The sequence below is a fragment of the Piliocolobus tephrosceles genome, chromosome 1 (assembly GCF_002776525.5).
Source record: "Piliocolobus tephrosceles isolate RC106 chromosome 1, ASM277652v3, whole genome shotgun sequence".
Lineage (NCBI taxonomy): Eukaryota > Metazoa > Chordata > Mammalia > Primates > Cercopithecidae > Piliocolobus > Piliocolobus tephrosceles.
In genome coordinates this window covers 79,505,838-79,530,181 of record NC_045434.1, presented here as the reverse complement: position 1 = coordinate 79,530,181, position 24,344 = coordinate 79,505,838, and the positions used below count along the sequence as shown (strand labels likewise).

The 24,344-nt window shown below is 36.1% G+C and overlaps 1 protein-coding gene across 9 annotated transcripts in view; it reads left to right on the top strand.

The window, feature by feature from the left end:
• Window positions 1-23,008, top strand: part of TAF1A (TATA-box binding protein associated factor, RNA polymerase I subunit A) — a 35,676-nt gene extending 12,668 nt beyond the window's left edge. For 8 of the 9 annotated variants that reach the window (XM_023203690.3, XM_023203692.3, XM_023203697.3 and 5 more), the window contains 7 exons: window positions 71-269; window positions 7,013-7,143; window positions 8,004-8,162; window positions 13,555-13,621; window positions 14,379-14,502; window positions 16,154-16,308; window positions 19,011-19,480. In XM_023203690.3, the coding sequence (XP_023059458.1) occupies window positions 71-269; window positions 7,013-7,143; window positions 8,004-8,162; window positions 13,555-13,621; window positions 14,379-14,502; window positions 16,154-16,308; window positions 19,011-19,123 (948 nt within the window). In that variant the 3' untranslated portion in view covers window positions 19,124-19,480. Of the gene's footprint in view, window positions 1-70; window positions 270-7,012; window positions 7,144-8,003; window positions 8,163-13,554; window positions 13,622-14,378; window positions 14,503-16,153; window positions 16,309-19,010; window positions 19,481-21,405 lie in introns of those variants that run through there. The other variant, XM_023203691.3, reaches the window with a different exon arrangement.
• The last annotated feature ends 1,336 nt before the right edge of the window (window positions 23,009-24,344 follow it).

Genomic DNA, 24,344 nt, shown 5'->3' with positions numbered 1-24,344 from the left:
GTTTACTGAGCTTTTTGACTAATGGTTATCAAATGTCTTAAATAGCAGTGTACCCTTATTATTTTTGCAGATCTCCTTACAACATGCATTATACCTTCTGCATCACGGAATGCTTAAAGATGCTAAGAGAAATCTGAGTGAGGCAGAGACATGGAGACATGGTGAAAACACGTCTTCCCGGGGAATATTAATCAACCTTATTCAGGCCTATAAAGGGCTTTTACAGTATTACACCTGGTCTAAAAAGAAGATGGAATTGTCAAAGCTTGGTGAGTAAATACAGGTAAACTTTTTTTTGTGATGAGACTGAGGGGCAGAGGGATCTTAAGGAGTAATCTAGTAATTTCCCTATTGACTTCATCCAGATATTATGGTGAACAGACTTTTTATGGATTTAAAACTCTTGATCCTTTATAATACTTCTGATATATAAAAAGCTTCAGTCACAAATTAGATGGTTCATAATTAAGTTCATGATCATTTTAGATTCGTTGCTGTTTTGAATGTGGTTTAGACGAGGATAAACACAGCCAGACATTAGAGCAGTGAAGACAGGTTTGATTCAGTGACTACTGACAGGAGGAAGAGCTAAGCTCCATTCCAGTTTCTATGGAGGTGACTTGGGGTTGTAAGGGGTGGGGGTGGGGAGCCTAAAAAGCAGAAGGCAGAACCACCAGTAAATTTTTCTGGAGTTTTTCCCAGGCACGCATTTCAAGAGGGGCTGGGGTAATCCTGGGGATGTGGCCTTGAGCTGTTAGAAACTATGTTACTGTCCAAGTTTTTATTGGCCAAGTTTGAGGCCTAGTTCAGAAGAGAGCTTAGAGGAGCCTGGCTGGAGTGTGGTCAAGAAGAAAGTCTTTGCCAGTTTCTAAGAAAGGCTACAGGTTTTCTTTAGCAGTCATTATTACGTATAATAAACATTTCTTCCTGTGTGCCTAGAATGGAGTTTCATTTATTTTGTAATGTTATTTCTCAGAATAATATGTTTAAAGAATACGTCAAGATGGTCATTTCAGTTTTGTATAAAGGTTATAATGGACAATTTCCTTGATTTATTGACTATACCAGGAGTTGACCATTCAGTTCTCAAACTGATTCCCCTTCTCTTAACCTTCAGTGCTGTTATCATCTTCATTTATGCCCAGATTTGCATTCATTGGAGCTGTATGATTCTTTGCAAATTGCTTCGTTGTATAGTTTCTCCATAGTCTCTCTAGGATTAACCCCTTCTGTTTTCATTCTCCTCCATATCTTAGTCCTAAGTAAGTAATACTGCTTAGTCCTAAATCCTAGGACTAAGTAAGCAGTATTTCCTTATGTGATAAGTGTTATCTCCTTGGTCTCTGGGCAGGTATTTTCACTAACTTCAACTCCCTTCCCTCTTCTTTCAAGATACTCTGAAATGCTGTCTTCATCACAATAATCTTGTGAGGTCTTTGTAGAGTCTCCTCGTCTAGAATGCTCTCTACTCTTCAAGACTCATTGGATTGCTGTCCCAACCCCTCATTCTTACACCTTAAACTTAATATATCGGCTGCATGTTCAGCCTGAATCATTTGGCTATTCATCTCTTGCTTTCTAATTGTGCTAAGTTTTTTCATGTGTATTTTATTAGTGTAGATGTCTTCCCATTTAGACTAATCAGTCTTTGATGTCATATTCCTCTATTTCTTTTGTTAGTCTTGTCATATTTTCTGGTGTAATATTTCTTTCTCAAAAGAGCTTACTCACTGATTAGGTTAGTTTTAAAGTCAACATTTACTGTTCTTCTTACACGTGGTTAGGTAAAACTCAAGCAAATATTTGATGATTAAAGCTGTTGGAACATCCCATTTATAATGTTACTTCTGTGGATAGATGATTCAGTACCTTTCCATAGCTGACAGTTATGTAGCAACAATAGATGATGATGGGCTAATATGTAGAGGTCTTAGATGATCATTCACCTCAAATGTCTATTTAACGAGAAAAAAAGTTAGGACTAGTTCTTTATAACGAAACTCATAGGCACTTACCATGTGAACTTGTATTTGGAGTCAGCTTGGGACTTTCTTGCTGATATGTGTGGCTCTGTCTTGGTTGGGGTTGATGCACTTGGTGACTAGGAACCTCCTTCTATAATAAATTCAAACACAATTTATACTCAGGGATCTGCCCCTTTCTCTTTGAGACAGAGTCTTTCTGTCACCCAGGCTGGAGTGCAGTAGTGTAATCACAGCTCATTGTAGCCTCAACCTCCTGGGCTCGAGTGATCCTCCCACCTCAGCCTCCCAAGGACCTGGAACTACAGGTGTGCACCATCATGCCTGACTAATTTTTTTTTGTAAAGATGGGGTCTTACTGTGTTGGCCAGGCTGGTCTTGAACCCCTGGGCTCAAGCAATCCTCCTACCTCGGCCTTCCAAACTGCTGGGATTACGGGCGTGAACCACCATGCCCAGCCCTTTTTTAAAAAATTTTTTTCCATATCATGTCTTGCCTACTTTCCTGTCACCTCATTTCTAAGTTCATATTGCTATGTATTTAATCGATCTACTGGGAAAAAGATACCAGTGCCTCTGTTTGGTTTGCAGTATCTTGTGCTTCTAATAGCTATTTTTGAAAGACTTGAGTAACTTTCCTTGTACATCTTTAAGATTGAGAAATAGATACAGAAGAAGCATATAAAACAAATGTGAGATATAATGAATAAATTTAAAATGAACATTCACATCACCACCACCCAGATTAAGGAACACAAAATACTGTCATCCTAACCTGAAAGTTCTCCCTGTGTGCCTTCCTGAGCACATTCCCTCCCATTCTCTCTCAAGAAAATCCCTGTCCTGACTTACGGTAATCACTCCCTTGTTTTTCTTTATACTCTTTCCACTCATGTATACATTTGTAAACAATGTGGTTTAGCTTTGCCTATATCTGAATGCTGTATTTGGAGTCATACTGTATATGTTCTTTTAGGCCTTGCATATTTTGTTCAAAATCAGTTTTAAGATAATACATATTATTGGATATAGCTCTAATTTTTTCATTTTTATGGTTATAAAATATTTTATTTTATGATAGTCACACTATTCCTTCTATTACTGATGGCCATTTAGGTTATTATTTTGGGCTATTATAGTTCTGCTTTGAAATTAACCCCTATTAATTTCTGTATATCGGTGCACATAAAGTATGCATTTCTAGGAGTAGAATTGTCATAGAATATGTTCTGTGCATCTTTAGCTTTAGTACATAATACACTAAACTCTTTCCAAAGAGGTTACCAATTTGTACTTTACTGACAATCTGATTAGAGTTTTCTTTTGTTTGTATTCTCCTCAGCATTTGCTATTGTCAGAGTTTTCATATTAGCCAGTTTGTTGAGTATAGTGATCTCTCATGGTTTTTTTTTCTCTATAGCTTTATTGAGAATTAAGATATAATTCACATACCATACAAATTCACCCACTTAAAATATACAACTCAGTGGTTTTTAGTATATTCATAGAGTTGTAATCATCACTACAATTTTAGAATATTTTCCTGACCCTAAAAAGAAACCCTGTACTCTCCATTTCTCCCCACCCCTCCAGTCCTAGGCAACCACTAATCTCCTTTCTGCCTCTAGATATTTGCCTATTCTGGACATTTCATACAAATGGAATCATACAGTATGTGGTCTTCTTTTACTTAGCATAATATGTTTTTGTTTTCGTTTTCCGTAACAGAAAATTTTGACAAAGAAAGCATGTTTTTAATGTTATAGCATGTAATGGTACTTCATTTCTATTATTGAATAAAATTCCATTGTGGATACCACATCTTAGGTTCATTCATCAGTTGATGAGCAATTAGATTGTTTCTACTTTTGGCTATTTCGAATAACATTGCTGTGAACATATATGTACAAGTTTTTGTATGGACATGTGTTTTTATTTCTTTTGGATATATACCTAAGAGGGAAATTGCTGGGTCATGTAACTCTAAGTTTATTCTTTTTAAGAACCACTGGACTGTTTTCCAAAGCAACTGCACTGTTTTACATCCCCAGTAGCAGTGTATGAGGGTGCAAATTTCTCCACATCCTCACCAACACTTGTCATTATCTGTCTTTTCCGTTATAGTCATCCTAGTGGGTGTGAAGTGGCATCTTGTAGTTTTTATTTGCGTTTTCCTGGGGGTTAATATAGTTGAGCATCTTTTCATGTGCTTATGGGCCATTTGTATATCATTTTTGGAGAAATTTTTATTCAGATCTTTTGCTCATATTTTAATTGAGTTACCTGCTTTTAGATTATTGAGTTGTTGTAAGAGTTCTTTAGTTGTTCTAGACAGAATTCTCTTATCAGATATATCAGATTCATGACTTGGAAATATTTTCAGCTTTTCTGTGGGTTTTCACTATCTTTTTATTTTATTTTACTATTATTATTTTTTGAGACAGAGTCTCACTCTGTCACCCAGGCTCTAGTGCAGTGGCGCAGTCTCAGCTCACTGCAATCTCTGGCTCCCAGGTTCAAGTGATTCTCCTGCCTCAAGCTTCCTGAGTAGGTGAGATTACAGGCGCCTGCCACCACGCCTGGCTAATTTTTGTATTTAGTAGAGATGGGGTTTCACCATGTTGGCCAGGCTGGTTTCAAATCTCTAACCTCAAGTGATCTGCCCACCTTGGTCTCCCAAAGTGTTGGAATTAGAGGCGTGAGCCACTGTGCCTGGCCTTCTTTTCACTATCTTGATAATGTCCTTTGAAGCATAAAAGTATTTCATTTGATGAGGTTTAATTTAACTGTTTTTTCTTTTGTTGCTTGTAGTTTTGGTATCACATCTAAGAAGCTATTGCCTACTCTAAGGTCACAAAGATTTTTACTTCTTCTGAGAGTTTTAAAGTTTTAGTTCTTATATTTTGGCCTTTGATTTATTTTGAGTTAATTTTTATGAAGTGGGTAGGGGCCCAATTTCATTATTTTGTATGTGGATATCCAGTTGTAGCATTTATTGAAAAGTCTATTATTTTCCCACTGAATTGTCTTGGCACCCTTATTGAAAATTAGTTAGCAGCAGGGGGCAGTGGCCATGCCTGTAATCCTAGCACTTTGGAAGGCCAAGACAGGTAGATTGCATGAGCCCTCAGGAGTTTGAAACCAGCCTGGGCAACATGGTGAAACTGCATTTCTACAAAAAATACAAAAATAGCTGAGTTTGGTGGCATGTGCCTGTAGTCCTGGCTACTTGGGTGACTGAGGTGAGAGGTTCACTTGAGCCCAGGAGGTAGAGTGAGACTGCAGTGAGCTGAAATCATGCCACTGCAGTCCAGCCTGGGAGACAGAGTGAGGCCCTGTCTTAAACATACACAAAAGAAAATTAGTTACCTATAAATGTGGAGGTTTATTTCTGGACTCTGAATCTTCCATTGATCTACATATGTCTCTCCTTGTACCCATATCACACAGTCTTGATTACTACAACTTCGTAGTAATTTTTTTTTTTTTTTTCTGAGACCGAGTCTTATTATGTCGCCCACGCTGGAGTGCAGTGGCATGATCTCAGCTCACTGCAATATGCGTCTTCCAGGTTCAAGCGATTCTTGTGCCTCAGCCTCCCAAGTAGATGGGACTACAGGCGTGCGCCACCACGCCCAGCTAATTTTTTTGTATTTTTAGTAGAGACAGGGTTTCACCATGTTGGTCAGGCTGGTCTTGAACTCCTGACCTCAGGTGATCCACCCACATCGGCCTCCTAAAGTGCTGGGATTATAGCAATGAGCCACCATGTCTGGCCGTAATCATAGAATACATTCCCCAACTCTGTCTTTTTTGTTCTTCTTTGGTTCGTTGCATTTTCGTATGAATTATAGAATCAGCCTGTCAAACTTATACAAAAAGGCCAACTGAGTTTTTGGTAAGAATTACACGTATCTGTAGATCAATTTGACAATAGTAAGTCTTTCAACTGAACATAGAGTGTCTTTTCATTCAATTAGGTCTTTAAAATTTTTTTTCAACAGTATCACTTTTCAGAGTAAAATTTTACATCTCTTTTGTAAAATTTATACCCATTTTGTTACTTTTGATGCTTTTGCAAATGGCATTGTTTTCCTAATTTTATCTTCTGATTGTTCATTGGAAGTGTATAGACACAGTTGATTATTGTGTATTGATCTTGTACTCTGCAACCTTTGTGAACTCATTTATTAGTTCAGTAAATTTTTAGTGGATTCTTAGGATTTTTCTATGGACAAGATCATGTCATCTACAAATAGATACAGTTTTACTTCTTCCTTTCCAATCTTAGATATCTTTTTGTTATGTTCTTGCTTAATTTCCTGGCTGGCACCAATATAATGAACAAAAGTAGTGAGAAAAGACTTATTGTCTTATTCCTGATTTTAGGGGGAAAGCTTGCAATCTTTTATCATTCAGTTCAGTGTTAGCTATGAGTTTTTCATAGATGCCCTTTATCAGATTGAGGAAGTTCCTTCTATTCCTACATTGTTGAGTGTTTTTATCATGAAGGGTTATTGTGTTTTTTCAGATGCTTTTTCTGCATCTATTGTGATGATCATGTGGTTTTGGTCCTGTATTCTTCTGATTTGGTTTAGATCAATAGATCTCTATTTTATTATTTGCATTAATTGATTTTCAGATGTTAAGCCAACCTTGCATTCCTAGTATAGATCCCACTTGGACATGATGTATAATGCTTTCTATATGTTGCTGGACTCAGTTTGCTAGTATTTTGTTAAATATTTTTGCAGCTATATTCATAAGAGACACTGATCTGTAGTTTTATTGTGTTGTCTTTGGTTTTGGTATCATGGTAATACTTGCTTAGAATAAGTTAGGAAGTATTCTTTTCTGTCCTTTTTTGGGAGAATTTGTGAAGAATTAGTATTTTCCTTTAAATATTTGTTGAAATTTACCATTGTAGCTATCAGGAACTGAGTTTTTCTCACAGGTAGTTTTTAAAATTACTACTTTAATAGGAGTCCTCAATGTTTAATGAATGTTAAAAGATCTTTTATCTTTGGGCAGATAAGGATGATTATGCTTACAACGCAGTAGCCCAGGATGTGTTCAACCACAGCTGGAAGACATCTGCAAATATTTCTGCATTGATTAAAATTCCTGGAGTTTGGGACCCTTTTGTGAAGAGTTATGTAGAAGTAAGTAGAATTTTCATAAAATGTATTGGTTTTATTTTGTCAAAAGCCTTTACAAAGACTCCATGCCTAATCTTTATTGATCAGAAAGAAACTAATGGAAAAAATTATTTAAAAGGAAACAAAAATATTATGTCTCTTTTTTGGTCTGAATTTGTTTATTTTCACCACTGTATAACCCATCATGGCCAAGTATCTATAAAATAAATAGCAGTATAATTGTAAATGTTAATTCAATCTTATTCTTGTTGAGCTTAAAAGAAACACAGTAAGATATTTTATGATTTGGTGGAATATAGAAGGAAAGAGGACAAAAATCTGAAAAAGTGGGTCATAATATATGAGATAAAGAATGATGACTTTTTGGAAGTTCGTAAGAATGTCCTGTCATCCCAGAGTCGTCGTAAAAGGACTGAGGGTCTTGGTGCTAGGAACTAGGAATAATAAATAATTTGCTTTGTGAAAGTTACTGAGTGGTGAATTGATAATTGTATTGTCAGAAGATAATCTCCAAAATCATAACCTGGAAATTCCTGCGTAAGGATGGGAACAGAATGAAAGCAATTACAATTCTTGTGCACTCCTTTTGTGGCTGCAGTGATATAGGGCACTGAGGTTAGTTGCATCACATTTTCAAGCATTAATGTTCCCTGCTTTGAGGACTCTTATTTTTTATAGGAAGAGAATTTATGTTGAGGTGGCTGCATTTTTTATTAGTAGTAACAAAATATAGGGAAAAAACGGGAACCCTGTCAGTTTTGTGATTTTTAAAAAATATCCATCAGTAAACTTACGCTGTGTATTATCTTTCGTACAGCTGTCTTACAGAATTCAGCTAAGGTATTATGATTTATTTTATATAGATGCTGGAATTCTATGGGGATCGAGATGGAGCCCAAGAGGTACTCACCAATTATGCATACGATGAAAAGTTTCCATCAAATCCAAATGCCCATATCTACTTATACAACTTTCTAAAGAGACAGAAGGCACCAAGATCAAAAATGATAAGTGTGCTTAAGGTATAGAATTTTTTTCTCAATGTTTGAACAGGGTTGGGAATCTACATTAAAACATTCTTAGGCCATTGCTTTCTAACTTTTATAGCATCCACAGAAAATTACAATAATGTACGGTACACTGAGATAAACAGAAAGTTGGCTCCAGCTGCCATCTCCATGTATGTATCATTCACACTATCTCCTGCTGCCTGGGTGAGACTGAGGAGAGAGGATCAGAAGTCTTGTTCAAACCTGGTTGGAATACTCTGCACTGATATTTTTTGAAAATCAACTTTATTGAAATTTAATTTTCAGAGAGTAAACACACTTATTTTAAGTATATGCTTAGATGCATTACATTCATGAACCACCATTCTAATCAAGATAAGAGAACATTTCTGTAACCCCGGAATGCCTTTCATTTCCCTTTGTAGTCAGTCTGTCCCCACACCCATGGCCCCAGACAATCACTCATCTGCTTATTGTCACTATAGATTAATTTTTATCTCTTCTAGAATTTCATATAAATGGACTCTTATGTAGTCATTTTAATCTGGCTTCTCTTGCTCAGCATAACATATTTGAGATGCATCCATGTTATTGTGTATATTAGTAATTTGTTATTACTGCTGAATAGTATTTCATTTTTATACATTCACTTCTTGATGGATGTTTGGGTAATTTTTTACTTTTTAGCTATTGTGAATGATGCTGCTGAGAAAATTCATGTACAAGATTGTGTATACACATATATTTTCATGTTTCTTGGGTAGCTACCTGAGAGAGGAGTTGCTGCCTAAGAGTAGTAAGGAAAGTATGTGCCTAACTTCTTTTAAGAAACTGCCCAACTGTTTTCTGAAGTGACTGTACCATTGACATTCACACATCAATATGAAAATTCAGTTTCTTCACATCTGTGCCAACACTTGGTATTGGAGGTCTTTTGAATAATAGCCTCTTGTGGATGTATATAGTGGTGTCTCACGTGGCATTAAATTGTATTTCCCGAATGACTGATGATGTCGAGCATCTTTTAATGTGTCTATTGGCCATTCCTATATCTTCTTTTGTCAAGTGTTCAACTACTTAGTCTATTTTTGGGGGGATCAATTGTCTTCTTACTGATTTGGAAATTTTTATATAATCTGGATATAAGTCCTTTGTGAGGAATATTAATTATGAGTATTTTCTCTCTGTGCCTTGCCTTTTGGTTTCCTTAATAGTATCTTTCAAAGAGTAGAAACTTCTAATTTTGATGTTCAGTTTATACATTTTTTTCTTTTATGGTTAATACTTTTTGTCTAAGAAATCTTTGCCTATCTCAAGATAATGAAGAGTCTTCTTTTTTTTTTTCTAGATGTGTTATGTAGTTTTATGTTTAGGTCATAGTAGATTTTTAGCTATTTTTTTGTGGGTAGTGTGCAGCAAAGGTCAAGGTTTATTTTTTCCCATATGGTTGTTCCAGCATTATATTGAAGACTCTCCTTTCTCCATTTAGTACATTTGCAACTTTGTTGAAAACCAGTAGGCTGTATATGAAGTCCGTTGTGTTCTAGTGATGTATATTTCCACATCGATATATGAAAATTCAGTTTCTTCACATCCTTGCCAGTAGTTGGTATTGTAGGTCTTTTAAATTTGAATTATTGCCATTCTAGTGGGTGTGTAGTAATATCTCATGTGGCCTTAACATGATTACTGTAGCTCTGTAGCAAGTCTTGGAATCATATCGTGAAAGTCATACAAATTTGTTCTTTTTCAAAATTGCTTTTGGCTTTTCTAGGTTCTCTAACTTTCCATGCATATTGTATAATCAATTTATCTGTTGCTATGAAAAGGTCTTGCTGAGATTTTAAATCTATAGATCAGTTTGAGAGAATTGACATCTCAACAGTATTGAGGTTTCCAAAGTGTAAACATGGCATGTCTCTCCATTTATTTAGGTTTTTAATATCTCTCTGAACTGTTTTGTAGTTTTTAGTGTATGTATTTTGTTAAATTTGTTGCTAAGTGTTTCATGGGGTTGTTGTACATAATATTGCTTAACATTTTAAATTGTGGGAAAATATATACAAAAATAAATGTTACCATTTTGATCATTTTTAAAACACATAATTTAGTGGCATTAAGTACATTCATTCAGTTTTGTGCAACCACCGTCACTGTCTATTTCCAGAATGTTTTCATTATCCCAAGTAGAAACTATTCATTAAACAGTAACTCATTGCCCACTCTTCCCAGCCCCTGAAAACCTCTATGTTAATTTCCATCTTCGTGAATTTGATTATTTTAGGTACCTCATATAAGTGGAATCATATAACATTTGTCCTTTTGTGTCTTGCTAATTTCACTTAGCATAATGTTTTCAAGGTTCATGTCGTAGCATATATCAGAATGGCCATTTTTATTTAAGGTTGAATAATATTCCGTTTTATGTACCTATAACATTTTGCTTATCCATTTTTTGGTAGACATTTGGGTTGTGTTTGTTGTTTGGCTATTATAAATAATACTGCTCTAAAGATTAGTGTACAGGTATTTGTTTGAGTCCCTGCTTTCACTTCTTTTGGGTGTATACTTGGGAGTGAAATTGCTGGATTATATGGTAATTCTTTAACTTTTTGAGGAATTGTCAAACTGTTTTCCATAGCAGCTACACATTTTACATTCCCACCAGCGATTCCACATCCTGGCTAACAGCTTCTATTCTCCATCCCCTTTTTTGATCATTGATATCCTAGGGCAGGGATCCCCAACCCCTGGGTCATGGATTGTTATGACCAGTAACTGTGGCCTGTTAGGAACCAGGCCACAAAGAAGGTGAGTGGCAGGCAAGTGAGCATTACCTGAGGTCTGCCTTCTGTCAGATCAGCGGTGACATTAGATTCTCATAGGAGCCCGAATCGTATTGTGAACTGCACATGCGAGGGGTCTAGGTTGTATGCTCCTTATGAGAATTTAATGCCTGATGATCTGTCACTGTCTCCCATCACCCCCAGATGGGATCATCCAGTTGCAGGAAAGAGAGGGCTCCCACTGATTCTACATTATGGTGAGTTGTATAATTATTTCATTATATGTTATAATGTAATAACATAAAGTGCACAGCAAATGTAAAATGCATAAATAATGCAATCCTGAAACCATCCTTGACCCTCACCCTAGTCCGTGGGAAAATTGTCTTCCACAAAACCAGTACCTGGTGCCAAAAAGGTCGGGGACCGCTCTCCTAGTAGGTGTGAAGTGGTCTCTGTGTCTGATTGTGGTTTTGGTTTGCATTTCCCTAATGTCTAGTGATGTGTATCTTTTCATGTGCTTATTGGCCATTTGTTTATCATCTTTGGCAAATGTCTATTCAAGTCCTCTGCCCTTTTATCAATTGGGTGTTTGGTTTTTGTTGTTAAAGTATAGGAATTATTTGTATATTGTGTGTTCAGTTTTTAATAATGGCATTTTAGGGGTGAAAGACAAAGGTCCTTTTCAACCTAAAGAAATGATAGAGTAAAGTTCTTATCTCTGTTTTCTTTTAAAAGGCCGATTATCTTTATACTTTTCATGATCAAAATTGGCATTATCAAACCTTCAGATGTGGAAACTATGTTTTATAAATTTTTCAACAGGCTTTGTTTTACTAAATAATCCTTTGCTGTTGTTGTTGTTTGAAACAGGGTCTCACTCTGTTGACCAAGCTGGAGTGCAGTGGCATGATCACGTGAGGCTCACTGTAGCCTCCACCTCCCCAGCTCAGGTGATTCTGCCACCTCAGCCTCCCGAGTAGCTGGGACTACAGGCACATGCCACCATGCCTGGCTAATTTTTTGTATATTTGGAGAGACAGGCTTTTGCTATGTTACCCAGGCTGGACTAAACAATACCTTTGAAGTTGCTATTTTTATTTTACTCTGTTAAGATAGCTTTTGGCTCATTTATATTAAAAAATATTAAGGATTGTGTTTAAAACAAAAGCAAGACTGTGCTTTCATTCAGGTTATCAATCACTAATGGTGTTTTTGAAAAGATTTTTAAAAATGCTACAGAAAATAACTGTTGAATACTTATTTATATTCAAGACAAGATGGATTTAGAGAAATTCTGTTTTTCCTTTTGAAAAATACAGTATTTGGAATTAAGATCTCAATACATGGGTTTAATAGCAGATTGAACATAGCAAAAGAGAGGATTAATGAACTGCATAGAAAATACCAGGCTAAACCATGGAGGACAAAAAGGCTGAAAGGTGCAGAAACCAGCATACAAGTGAACTGGTGAAAAGATCTGACATATTTGCCATTGGAGTCCGAGGTGGAGTACCTCTGAATAGAACAGGGCAAAAGCAAGCAAACTAATTTTTTAAAAACCCTAACATTTGAAGGGCTCATGACTAAGAATTTTTCAAAACTAATGGAGGATTTCTAGCGTTCTGGTGATGTGCTATTATTTGATCTGGGTGCTGGTTACTTGAGTGTTTAACTTTGTGAAAACTGACTGGATGCCGTGATTTGTATACACTTCTGCTACATGTTATATTTCAATAAAAAAAAAAAAAGTGAATTGAGCCATAAACAGAGTTCTATAAAATCATGAAACAAATGTGACTTTCATAGGAACCGAATTTCAATAATATTCTCTGATATTGGTGTATTGATCTTGATTGATCTTTTTAAAAATGATTAGCAGGAATTAACAAAATTTACTTACTTTTAATTTTGTTGGAAATTATTTCAATGTAAGGTCAAAGTACTTTAGTAAGCAGAATGAATTCATTTCTAGAATTAAATGTATTAAAATGAAAAATACAGTATTACTTTAAATTCCATTTTTTGAATATTCATAAAAATAGTCCTTCCTGTTTTTTAAAAGAGAAATTTTTTCGTTGTGTGAAAGTTTGTTAAAATATTTACTCATATACCCTTAGTAAACTGTTCCTGAGCACAATCTGTGAAATTAACTCCCAACCTTTTTAGTTTTTTTGCTTTATATAAATATTCTGTGATTTCTTCTGTTTAGTAAGTAAGTATATTTTCTCTGTGATAATTGATTTTTTTCTTTTTTTCTTCAGTCCTGGCTTCTGAAATAAATTGTTTTAAGTTGTTGAGCATGGTAAACAATATAGATGTATATAAGGAGCAAATAAAAAGTCCCTGCCTATTTCCCTCGATTCTCCTGACTATGTTGTTAGCAGGGACTTTTAAAAAAAAAAAAAACAAAAAAACAAAAAACAGCTTTATGGATTTATGGAGAATACTTTTCTATACTTAGATTGAAACTAGAGAAAAAGCAAGGTAGTTTAAAAATACTTAATAAATTTATGGAGAGCATATTAGATAGTAAAAACTTTATTTTGGAAGTAAGCTGAAATCTGAGAAATGCTTTTACAAGTATGTAAAAATTACAAGACTGTTCTTTCTTTCAGATTTTGTATCAGATTGTACCATCTCATAAATTGATGTTGGAATTCCATACATTACTTAGAAAATCAGGTAATAAATAAATTTTGTTTTTTACCTTGTGTAGACAAGCTATAGATTAGGGACCAGCAAACTATGGCCCATCAGCTAAATCCACCCCTTGCCTGATTTTGTAAATCAAGTTCTGTTGATGTCCATCTATTTATGTATTGCCTGCAGCTACTTTTGCACTGTATTGACAGAACTGTGTAGTTGTGACAGAGACTGTATGCCTTGCAAAGCTTAAAATATTTACTATCTGGGCCGTTATAGAAAAAGTTTGCCTACTCCTGTTATACAATGTGAAGGCAGTAGTTTGCAAAAGAGAAATGGCTCGATTTTATATAATTCACTCCATTTTAATCCCTACTAGATTTCAGCACACCATACAAAAGAGCATACTCCTTCATAGAAGGAAATAAGTTGGCTAAGCCCAAACTAGTCCTAGGACTGCCTAGGTTCCTCTCTGAATATAAAAGAACATGTGTAAAATGCCCAAACAGGGCAGATACTTTAAGTAATGTTCTCAGTAGAGGAGTGTAACCCACAGTGAGATCAGACTCACCACCATTAGCTCATTAGCAGGAATTTTTATTGAGTTTTTCAGATTCATTGCAGGAATAAAAGCATAATGAATTTTTAAAAACTGTTAACCAGAAGGCTTATGATTCAGTATTTTATCAACAACATATATGTAAAGTATATATACAGTTGATAAAATATACATGTATATTTTAGCTTTGTACACTTCAATACCTTATGTAAACTTGAATTGTTACAACCATTGCAGAAAAAGAAGAACACCGTAAACTGGGGTTGGAGGTATTATTTGGAGTCTTAGATTTTGCCGGATGCACTAAGAATATAACTGCTTGGAAATACTTGGCAAAATATCTGAAAAAGACCTTAATGGGGTAAGAAACATACAGTATTTATTACTAGGTCATCATGAATAGTATTTCCCAATATTTTAGCTAATGTCTATCAATTTTTAAAGATCTTTACTTACGTTTTTGGATTTTTTTGAACTGTGTCTTTAGCTGTTTTCTGAGTACATTTTCTTCTGAAGCAAAGAAATACAGAGTCATAAGGGGAACATACAAAAATTCTATCAATTTTTTTTATGCCATCAAAATAAATCCTGTACTTAGCACTGCTGCTTGCTAAGGACTACATATGTGTTTTCCAATTGGAAATAAAGACTAGCAGGGATCACTCTTTGCTAAAGACTCCTGATTTGTGCGTCATTAACTTGTAAGATCACATGGGAAGCAGCTTTCCTCCTACCTGTGTTTGAACATTTTTTCAGTGAGTATTTTTAGGACCTCACAAGATCATCATACACTGTTCATTCAACAAATACTCATTAAATCCATTGTGACCTGGGTATCTAAAAGTGTACCTCTGATCATAATATTATTAGTGTCACATTTTGAGTAAAGGAAGATGAATTTCCTGTTATTTTTACTTAGTGTGTGAGAAGAAGGGATATCACAAAATTGTTTCATATATTTATTATATCCAGTTGTTAGGCAATTCAGTATCAGTTGGAACTTGTTTCAGGCTTCAGATCTGACTTGTCTTGATGGGACAGTGCTGTTTATAAAACGGTTTTGGTGTCATATGTTGATGCACTCACTGTAAACCATTTTCTAAATCTCAAGCACTGAATAAACTCTTACTAGATTATAAGGTCCTTGAAAGCAAAGAGGCTCATTTTTTCGAACCGCTGTTTGTTCTACCATAGGGGGCACATGGGTGCCAATAAGCATTTGCTCAATTAAATTATAGAGATCTAATGTGCAACACAGACTGTGGTTAATATTGTATTGCGTATAGGAAATTTACTATGAGTAGAGTTCACATGTTCCCACCACACAAAAAAGTTTATGTATATAAAACATGTTGTATACCTTAAATATATGCAATGAATAAATTATTCACTGATACATAGAATTGCCTGCACTTAACAGTTTAACCTATTTGTTCATGTATTTGTATAATAATGGCATCTTAATTTGGATAGTCATTCATGGCAGCATATAATTTTAAGTAAGCTTTTACTTAAGTAATAGTAATAGATAATGTTGATTGAATATTTACTATGTACCAGACACTATGCAAAGAGCTTTATATAAGACCTGCTGTACCCTACTACTGGAATAGTTTAATCTTAATAACAGTCCTATGAGATCAGTACCGGTAATGTCCTCAAGGTCACTGAAGCTCAGAGAGGTTCAGCAACTTGCCCAGAATCACATACATAGTAAATGGAAGAGCTGATATTTGAATCCAGGAGTCTGGCGTCGAGTCTTAGCACAGACTCGAAGACACTGTGCTAAACTGTCTGTTTAGTGAAATGGAAAATGGGATATGGAGATAGAAGAGAACAAAAAAGGATTTGCTTTCCTGTTGTTGCCAATCATGTGTTATGCCTTGGCCATATTCAGAATTTAGCTTGGAAACATCTTCCTTGTCATCTTTCTGTAGACTCTAAGTCTAAATTCTGGTAATATAGATTTGTTCACATCGTTGACCCTCTCTTTTGACATTTTTCTTTTCCAGAAACCACCTTGTGTGGGTTCAAGACGAGTGGAACTCCAGGAAAAACTGGTGGCCAAGCTTTCATTTCAGCTACTTTTGGGCAAAAAGTGATTGGAAGGAAGATACAGCTTTGGCCTGTGAGAAAGCTTTTGTGGCTGGATTACTGTTAGGAAAAGGTACATGTTTTTGTTTTCGTTTTATCTAGACATAGCTTTTGGCTGATTTTGGAATAATTCATTTAGAGCTTACCTAACGTGGTACCTATAAATACTAGGTGCTTAAGACGTAACTGCTTAATGGAAGAGTAAATCCTGAGTTGGGACCAGGTCATGTGCTTAGATTAGAAGCAGTGATTTCATATCATTGATTGTGCATGGTTTTCGTCTCCTGACTTGAGTGTTGTTAGGGGGCATTAAGATACATGATACAGACTTTTCACAAGAATTGACCATTTGGCCTTGTTTTATAGAAAGTTTACCGATAGTTTCAAGTATCAAAATATTCTTTATTGACCTCACTGTTCTTTAATAGCTTCATATTATACTAATATTTACTTGTCTGTTTCTGTAAGCATGAAACATTTCCTCCACTTAAGAAAAAGAATACCTGCTACTAGCATATGAAAAAAATTATCTTCAAAGAAAAGGAATATTGATTTTTTCTTCAAAGAAAAGAAGTATTTTGGGTGGTAAAACTCTTACCTGCTTTCTACCACTGAAATATTGAAAAGGTGGCCAGTAGCGAAATGAAAATATCACAGAGTATGTCCAGAAATGAAGAAAATGAATCTTACAGTGACCACTAGTAAGCAGTCCGTTGCTAGGGAGCTTAAGGTGTCCTGAAGAGATTCTCCAATTCATTTTTGAATATAGTTTCTGTTATTTTGGAATTAGTAGTCTCAGTGAATGTAATAAAATGTTGATTAAGAAGAAAATAAAAATTCTCTAATACACTGATGACAAGGAACAGAAAGGTGATTTGGATTGTCATTTTTCTACTACTTTATGAGTAGAGAGGCATCTAGCACAATTATCAACAGGTCTCTTTGAGCAGAGTAGAAAGATCTGGGGTTATGGGAAGTGGAGGTTGCAGTGAGCCAAGAACATGCCACTGCACTCCAGCCTGGGTGACAGAGCGAGACTCCTTCAAAAAAAAGGAAAGATCTGGGTTAATTTTCCAATTCTCTCACTCACTTGCTGTGTAACTTAGGTCAAGCAATTAACTTTTAGGAGCCTTTTCTGTGAAGTGGGCATTGTAACACCTGTCTTATTGCTAAGTATCATGTGAACATCACATCAAAGTGCTTCGTAATTTCTAAAGTGCTCTACAAATACGAGGCATCAGTTACTCCCGCAAGAGCCACATCTCCTCTCAAGCTGTTAGTGTGCGGTTAAATCAGTCTATTCATTAGTTAAGCTGGGCTTTCTTCTTGCTCTGGTTACCAACCTTACTTTATAGGATTCAAAGTCTAGGCATAGTCTGCCTTTGCTTTGTGTTTAGAGTGGGGTATGATGGCTCTCTTTCTTTCCATGTCTCGCTAAAAGCAAGCCAGGCCCATTTCTCCTTGGAGGGGCCTTTCTTGTTGGGATTGAAGCTACTTGGTTGCCCTGTGACTTCAGCTCTCATGGACTTGAGAGTTAATGTTTGTAGTTTTTAAAGCTTTTTCTCTATATTAGGGTAGGAACGAAGTTCTTTCCAGCTTTCTATATAGGTACAGGCAAAAATTTGTGTGCAAAATATTTTGTTTTTTACTAAGGTAGTATGATATATTTAGAAACACAAATTATTTTGGTAATACTACAGACACCACTGCTTCCCAGCTAGTAAAACATTACTAGCTGGGTGTGGTCGCATGCAGTGCGCCTATAATCCTAGCTACTTGGGAGGCTGAGGTGGGAGGATTGGTTGAACCCAGGAGTTTGAGACCAGTTTGTGTCACATAGTGAGACCCCATCTCAGGAAAAACAACAAAACAAAAATGTTAGCAATTCTGGCATACTAGTTTCAGGAATAATAAAAATGGTTACTATAGATACAGTATATGTCCTTGCATTTTCTCAGATAAGATGGATGCATACAAGCTGAAACTGTAATGAAATTAATTTTTCTTATGTGATTTATGGTCTTATTCATTTACCAACTCTAAAAATCCTCAATATCCAGTTTACGTTTTTCTTACGGAAATATGATTCATTTGTCTGAAATATTTGACAAATGCTTGACAGTCCTTTGTGTTATAAGACTATGAAGAGCAGGGGGAACTTGTAATGACCATGAGGCACCTCTTTCAGAGCTATGTGGTCTCCACCTTGCTGCTCGCTACATTGCTAGAATGAATAGATAATGTTTGACCATTTCTAACCTATGATTTGTTTATTCTAATCCTTCACACTAAGATTTTCTACAGAGAACTTTCTTACTGTTATGAATGCAACTTTGATTTACAAGCTAACATTGAGAAGGAAGCTGTACAAATGTGCTTTTGGAGAAGGCTCATTTAATATGTGACTGTATATAATATACCTATCACCATCACTAGGGTATAGGAGGAAGGGTAGAAAACAAGCTAAAGTCTATGCTTTAATTATGATGGATTACAAACATCTTTGTGTATGGGAAGAAATATATTTCATTGGGCACAGTTGAGAATATACTTTCGGCATATTGGTAATGCAAATACATTTTGTATATAGGAAGAAATATATTTCATTGGGCACAGCTGAGAATATGCTTAGGACATATTGATAATGCAAATAAATCTATTTTCATAGTCATTAGTGCTAAACTTAAAGCAAAAATTTAAAAATGTAGAAATATACTTGAAAAAATGTGAAAATGTGATGAGTATTAAAACTTTTTATTTTGCTTTACTTTTTAGGTTGTAGATATTTTCGGTATATTTTAAAGCAAGATCACCAAATCTTAGGGAAGAAAATTAAGCGGATGAAGAGATCTGTGAAAAAATACAGTATTGTAAATCCAAGACTCTGATACTGAATTTTAGTTATTTCACAGTAGTAGCTACACAGTAAGTAGCTCAGTAGATAGTTATTGAATGTGTTTTTGTAGTTATGTTATGTATTAAGAAGCTTATATTACTACAAAAATCTTATTTTTATATATTTTTATATTTTTGTATTATTTATAGCTAGAGAAACAGTATTACTGCCTTTGCTGTTTGTAATTATGTCTGTTTTCTTTTTTGTAGTGTTAAATGTTACATTTGTTAAAGAATAATTCTTCAAATGACAAAATATTAGAGAATATAGTTCTACAGCAGTTACTGTTTGCAAATACTTTGCCTCTGGCTATTGTGTAATAAACTATAACTTGTGGTGCTGTGAAATGAATTTATATTCTTTTATATGCTGATTAATCAATTTTAGGTATACCACCATGAAGAAATATATTGGTGATGAGTTCTGTTGAGGAATTTTGAAAAGAGAGAAGGATTTAGAAAAACACTCTTTCTCGGCCAGGTGCGGTGGCTCACACCTGTAATCCCAGCACTTTGGGAGCCTGCTTGGGTGGATCATGAGGTCAGGAGTTTGAGACCAGCCTGGCTAACACAGTGAAACCCTGTGTCTACTAAAAATACAAAAATTAGCTGGGCGTGGTGGCAGGCACTTGTAATCCCAGCTACTCAGGAGGCTGAGGCAGGAGAATTGCTTGGGTGGAGGTTGCAGTGAGCCAAGATCGTGCCAGTGCACTCCTGCCTGGGCAACAGAACTATTGTCTCAAAAAAAAAAAAAAGAAAGAAACTCTTCTCTTTCAGTATAAAGACATGACAGTTTGGGGCAAAATAACCTCCAGCTAGAGAGAGACCTTTTGCTCTAGAGGACTAATTTGGGTTGTAGCAGTAGGGAGGGCTCGCTCTTTTCAGCTGGCACTGGCCTCACTTCAAAGGGCTCTCGGCTTTTTGGTGCCTGGCACAGCAGTCTAAAATCACGAGGTCAAGAGATTAAGACCATCCTGGCCAACACGGTGAAACCCTTTCCCTACTAAAAATACCAAAAAAAAAAAAAAAAAAAAATTAATCTTGGTGGCGTGTGCTTGTAGTCCTAGCTATTCAGGAGGCTGAGGCAGGAGAATTGCTTGAACCTGGGAGGTGGAGGCTGCAGCGAGCTGAGATAGTGTCACTGCACTCCAGCCTGGCGACAGAGCATGACTCCATCTCGGAGAAAAAGAACTCACGTGTCCCCTCTCCTTTTTCTCTTGGAAACTAGGATGCAGCAGTATGTAGCTGGACAGTGGAGGAAACTCGCCAGTGGAATAGTATCCCTGAGTCACACAGTAAACCCACTGGGAAAACCTAGCCAGAAGCCAACAGCAACTTTCCTGGAATATGGGCTGAGCTTTATAATATGTTGGGATAATTGGTAGAATAAGTGCTTCTTCAGAAATATCTTGGCTTTTACATGTACTGCTGGGATAACTAGTAATTGAGTTCCATGAAAACTCACTAACTTCAGAGCAAGTCTAATATTTAGATGGCGAGACACGTTTCCCATTGGCTTATATTCCTACTAATTCTAAACCATCTGCAAGAAGATTAGGGGACAAATTGTGCTTTGTGAATAGTTTATATTTCAATATTACTTAGTAAGAAAGGTCTATCAATAAAGAAGTACTTAGAAAGTACATGTAAAATGAGTAGGCGTTCCACAGAGCCAAAATAAACCAAGTTTAACTTTTAACATAAATAGGATAGCTTTACTGCTGCGAGTCCATGATTCGGTTGTGTAGGAGTTCTGTATAAGACTAATACTCTAGCAGTGAAATTCCCAGAATATGTGGAAAACATCTGAAAGCATAGGCCAAGATCTGCTTCCTGAAACTTTTCGTCAAAAGCAATAAAATAGGATTATGATTTCTTTTGATCTCTAAGAAAATGGAGGTGAGAATAAAGAAATGAGTAGATATGATTCTTGGTTTCCATACAAAGCTGTCTCAACATTTTTACATCAAATGTTCTTATCTAATTGTTAGTGCAATTCACCTGTGAAACTTTTTTTAGGTCCACTGATGTTTAAGCTGCTTCCATGAGTAACAGTAATAGCTAAAATTCATCAAGTACTTTGGGCTTTACCTTTCATTGTAAAACCACCACAGTCCTATGAATTATCCCTATTTTACCAGTAAAGAAAATGAGGTCATTAGAGATGAAGTAACTTGCCAAGGTCACAGCTCATAGGTGTTGGCACCAGGATCCTAACCCAATCAATGTGGTTCCAAAGATCACGCTCTCACATAGTATCTGTATGGTCTCCCAGTGCAGTCGGTGTTGACTACATGCAGAGCACTGAGCCAGGTGGAGTGAGACAAAGCAGCAAAAGTAAGAACCCAGGTCTGCTCATTTCTGCCTGCCAGCATCATTTCACAAAGCCTCTGACCCTGTGACGACATGCAACTCTCTGGAAAGATGCCTTGAAGACAAAACAGCATAAAGCAGAGGGCAACCCCAGGTCTCTTGCCTGAGTCACTACATTCCTTAAGTGACCCCAGTCCTTGCCTTTTCCTACACATGAGATAAAGTCTGATGGGATTAGTGATTATGCTTCTGTAATCCATAACCAGATGTACTCTTACACCTAAACCTTGATGAGATGCTGCTTGAATGTAACTTTTGAGCAAGTTTGATGTGTTTTGCTCTATATGAACCCTACCACCTGTATATAAGCAGTGAGCTGAAATACTGTGCTGGAACAGTCTGACAGGACTGCTTGCTTATATGGTTACTACTTATAACCATTCATCACTACTACTTTAAGACACTTTAGCAATAACTAAATAAAGATAATTTAAAGTCTTGTTTTCTCCTTGAAACCTCTGAATGTATAGATTTAGGATGTACAACCTGATGTTTTGATACGCATTCTGAAATGATCACTACAGTCAAGCTAATTAATATCTTCATTATCTCTACATAATTACCATTGTGTATGAATTGTATGTGTATGTGTGATGAGAAGATTTAAGATCTTCTTAACAAATTATAAGTATGTAATACAGTACTGAGCTGTCATCACCGTGCTGTACGTTGGATCTCCAGAAATCATCTTGTATCACTGAAACTTTGTACCATTTGACCAATATCACTCCATTTCCCCCTTCCCTCAGCCCCTGACAACCATCTTACCCTCTGCTTCTCTGAATTTGACTCAGATTTCACATACAAGTGAGATGATCATGCAGTATTTCTCTTTCTGTGGTCTTGCCTATTTTAATTTTGCTCGGCATAATGTCCTCCATGATCCGAATGGCAGAATTTCTTCCTTTGATAAGGCTGAGCAATATTTAATTGTATTTTTATAAACCCTATCTTTATTCATCTGCCAAAGGACATTGAGTAATGCTGCAATGAACATAGGAGTGCAGATATCTCTCTGCAATCTTGATTTCAATTCCTTTGGGTATATACCCAGAATTTTCTATTTTCAATTTTTTTGGGGGAACCTCCATATTGTTTTCCATAATTTACATCCCTACCAGCAGCGTACAAGCACTTCCTCTTTTCATCCTCACTAGCGCCTATCTTTGACCTTTGATACTATTCATTCTACCAGATGTGAGGCTGTATCTCCTGGTTTGATTAGCATTTCCGTCGTGACTGGAGATGTTGAGCACTTACTCATATACCTGTTAGCTATTCAAATTTCTTTTGAGAAGTGTCTATGTAGGTCCTTTGCCCATTTTTAAAATTGAATTATATTTTTGTTATTGAGTTATATGAGTTCTTTATGTATTTTGGATTATTCGCCCCTAGCTGATTAATTATATGGAATGTGAATTACATCTCTGTAAAGCTGTCAACACCCCATTCCCTTCCTACCTCCCCTCATAGAAAGAAATAAAAATGTTCTATGGAGTCAGAAAGGTCTGGGTTCAAATTCCAGCGTGGCTGAAGCCCCCCACCTAGCTGGGCCTTACCGTTATTCTGTAAAATGGGATGGTCTGGAAAGGTTGATATAAAGTGCTGAACATGGTTCTTAGCAAATGTTTTTTCTCAATAAATAGAAACATTGTTTTATGTTAACATTTTTGAAAAAGGAAGAGCAACAAAAATTAAGAAAAAAACAGAGAGGTGTGGCCTTTTGGACCCAGTTATTTACCTATATTTACAGCACAAGGGCTTTTTCTGCTGGATTGAATTAGAATCTTTGTATTTTAAATATTCCAAAAGGAAACAAGCAAGACCTTTGATGGATGGTCTACAAATAATATGACTAACATCTGAATAAGTCAATCCAAGATTCATGCTTCTAAACCAATCTGCCACCAAGTAAGAGTCGACTCAGTCCCACAAAAAATGCGGAGCCGGCTTCTATGTTGTTTTCATAGTTATGAAGGTAGCCTTTAGCTCAGTGAGTAGAGGCAGCTCTTTGTTTCTGCCCATCAGTCCCATAGTGATACCACTGGCAGTTGTTTAATTACAACTCCCCACATGCCTATACCAAGAACTCCCAGATAATCTTATCAATGGAAGTGAATCATCAGTCACTACACTCTTCAGTAGGCTGCATCCGAGACAAATTTTTCCAAATGAAGGACAAATAAAAGTGATAACTGTACTTTCATTCTTTTTGGGTACATCATGATGGAATGAAAAATACCTGGGCTGTAATTCAGAACACCTGAATTATGTTGCCATCTGTATTCATCTAAAGTGGGGCTCTAAAATATTTCACTGAACCCCTCTTGGACTTCATTCATTCATATGCTCACTGGTAGTACGATATCTACCTTGCTGACTTAATTGTCTTGAGAGAATTGAAGATCAAATGAAATGCAGTGTGAGAAAATACTTTCTAAACTGTAATGCTTCGTACAAATGAGTTGTTATACTTTCTCTAATCTCAGGTACAACCTGTTCATCTTTAGACTGTGAGAAAGGGAGTCTGAAGGCAGATAGATAGTTACATCAGTAAACTATGTGAGAAGCTACTGAGCTAGAACATTTCTTTTTACATTTTTTTCTGTTATGTTCCATGACCTGATTTAGGATAAACACCTGACTCTCAACATCACTTTCTAAAAGACACTTGCATTGGGCGTGGTGGCTCACGCCTGTAATCCCAGCACTTTGGGAGGCCGAGGGGAGTGGATCTGTTGAGCCCAGGAATTCAAGACCAGCCTGGGCAACATGGTGAAACCACCATCTCTACCAAAAAAAAAAAGTAAAAATTAGCTGAGCGTGGTGGCACATACCTAC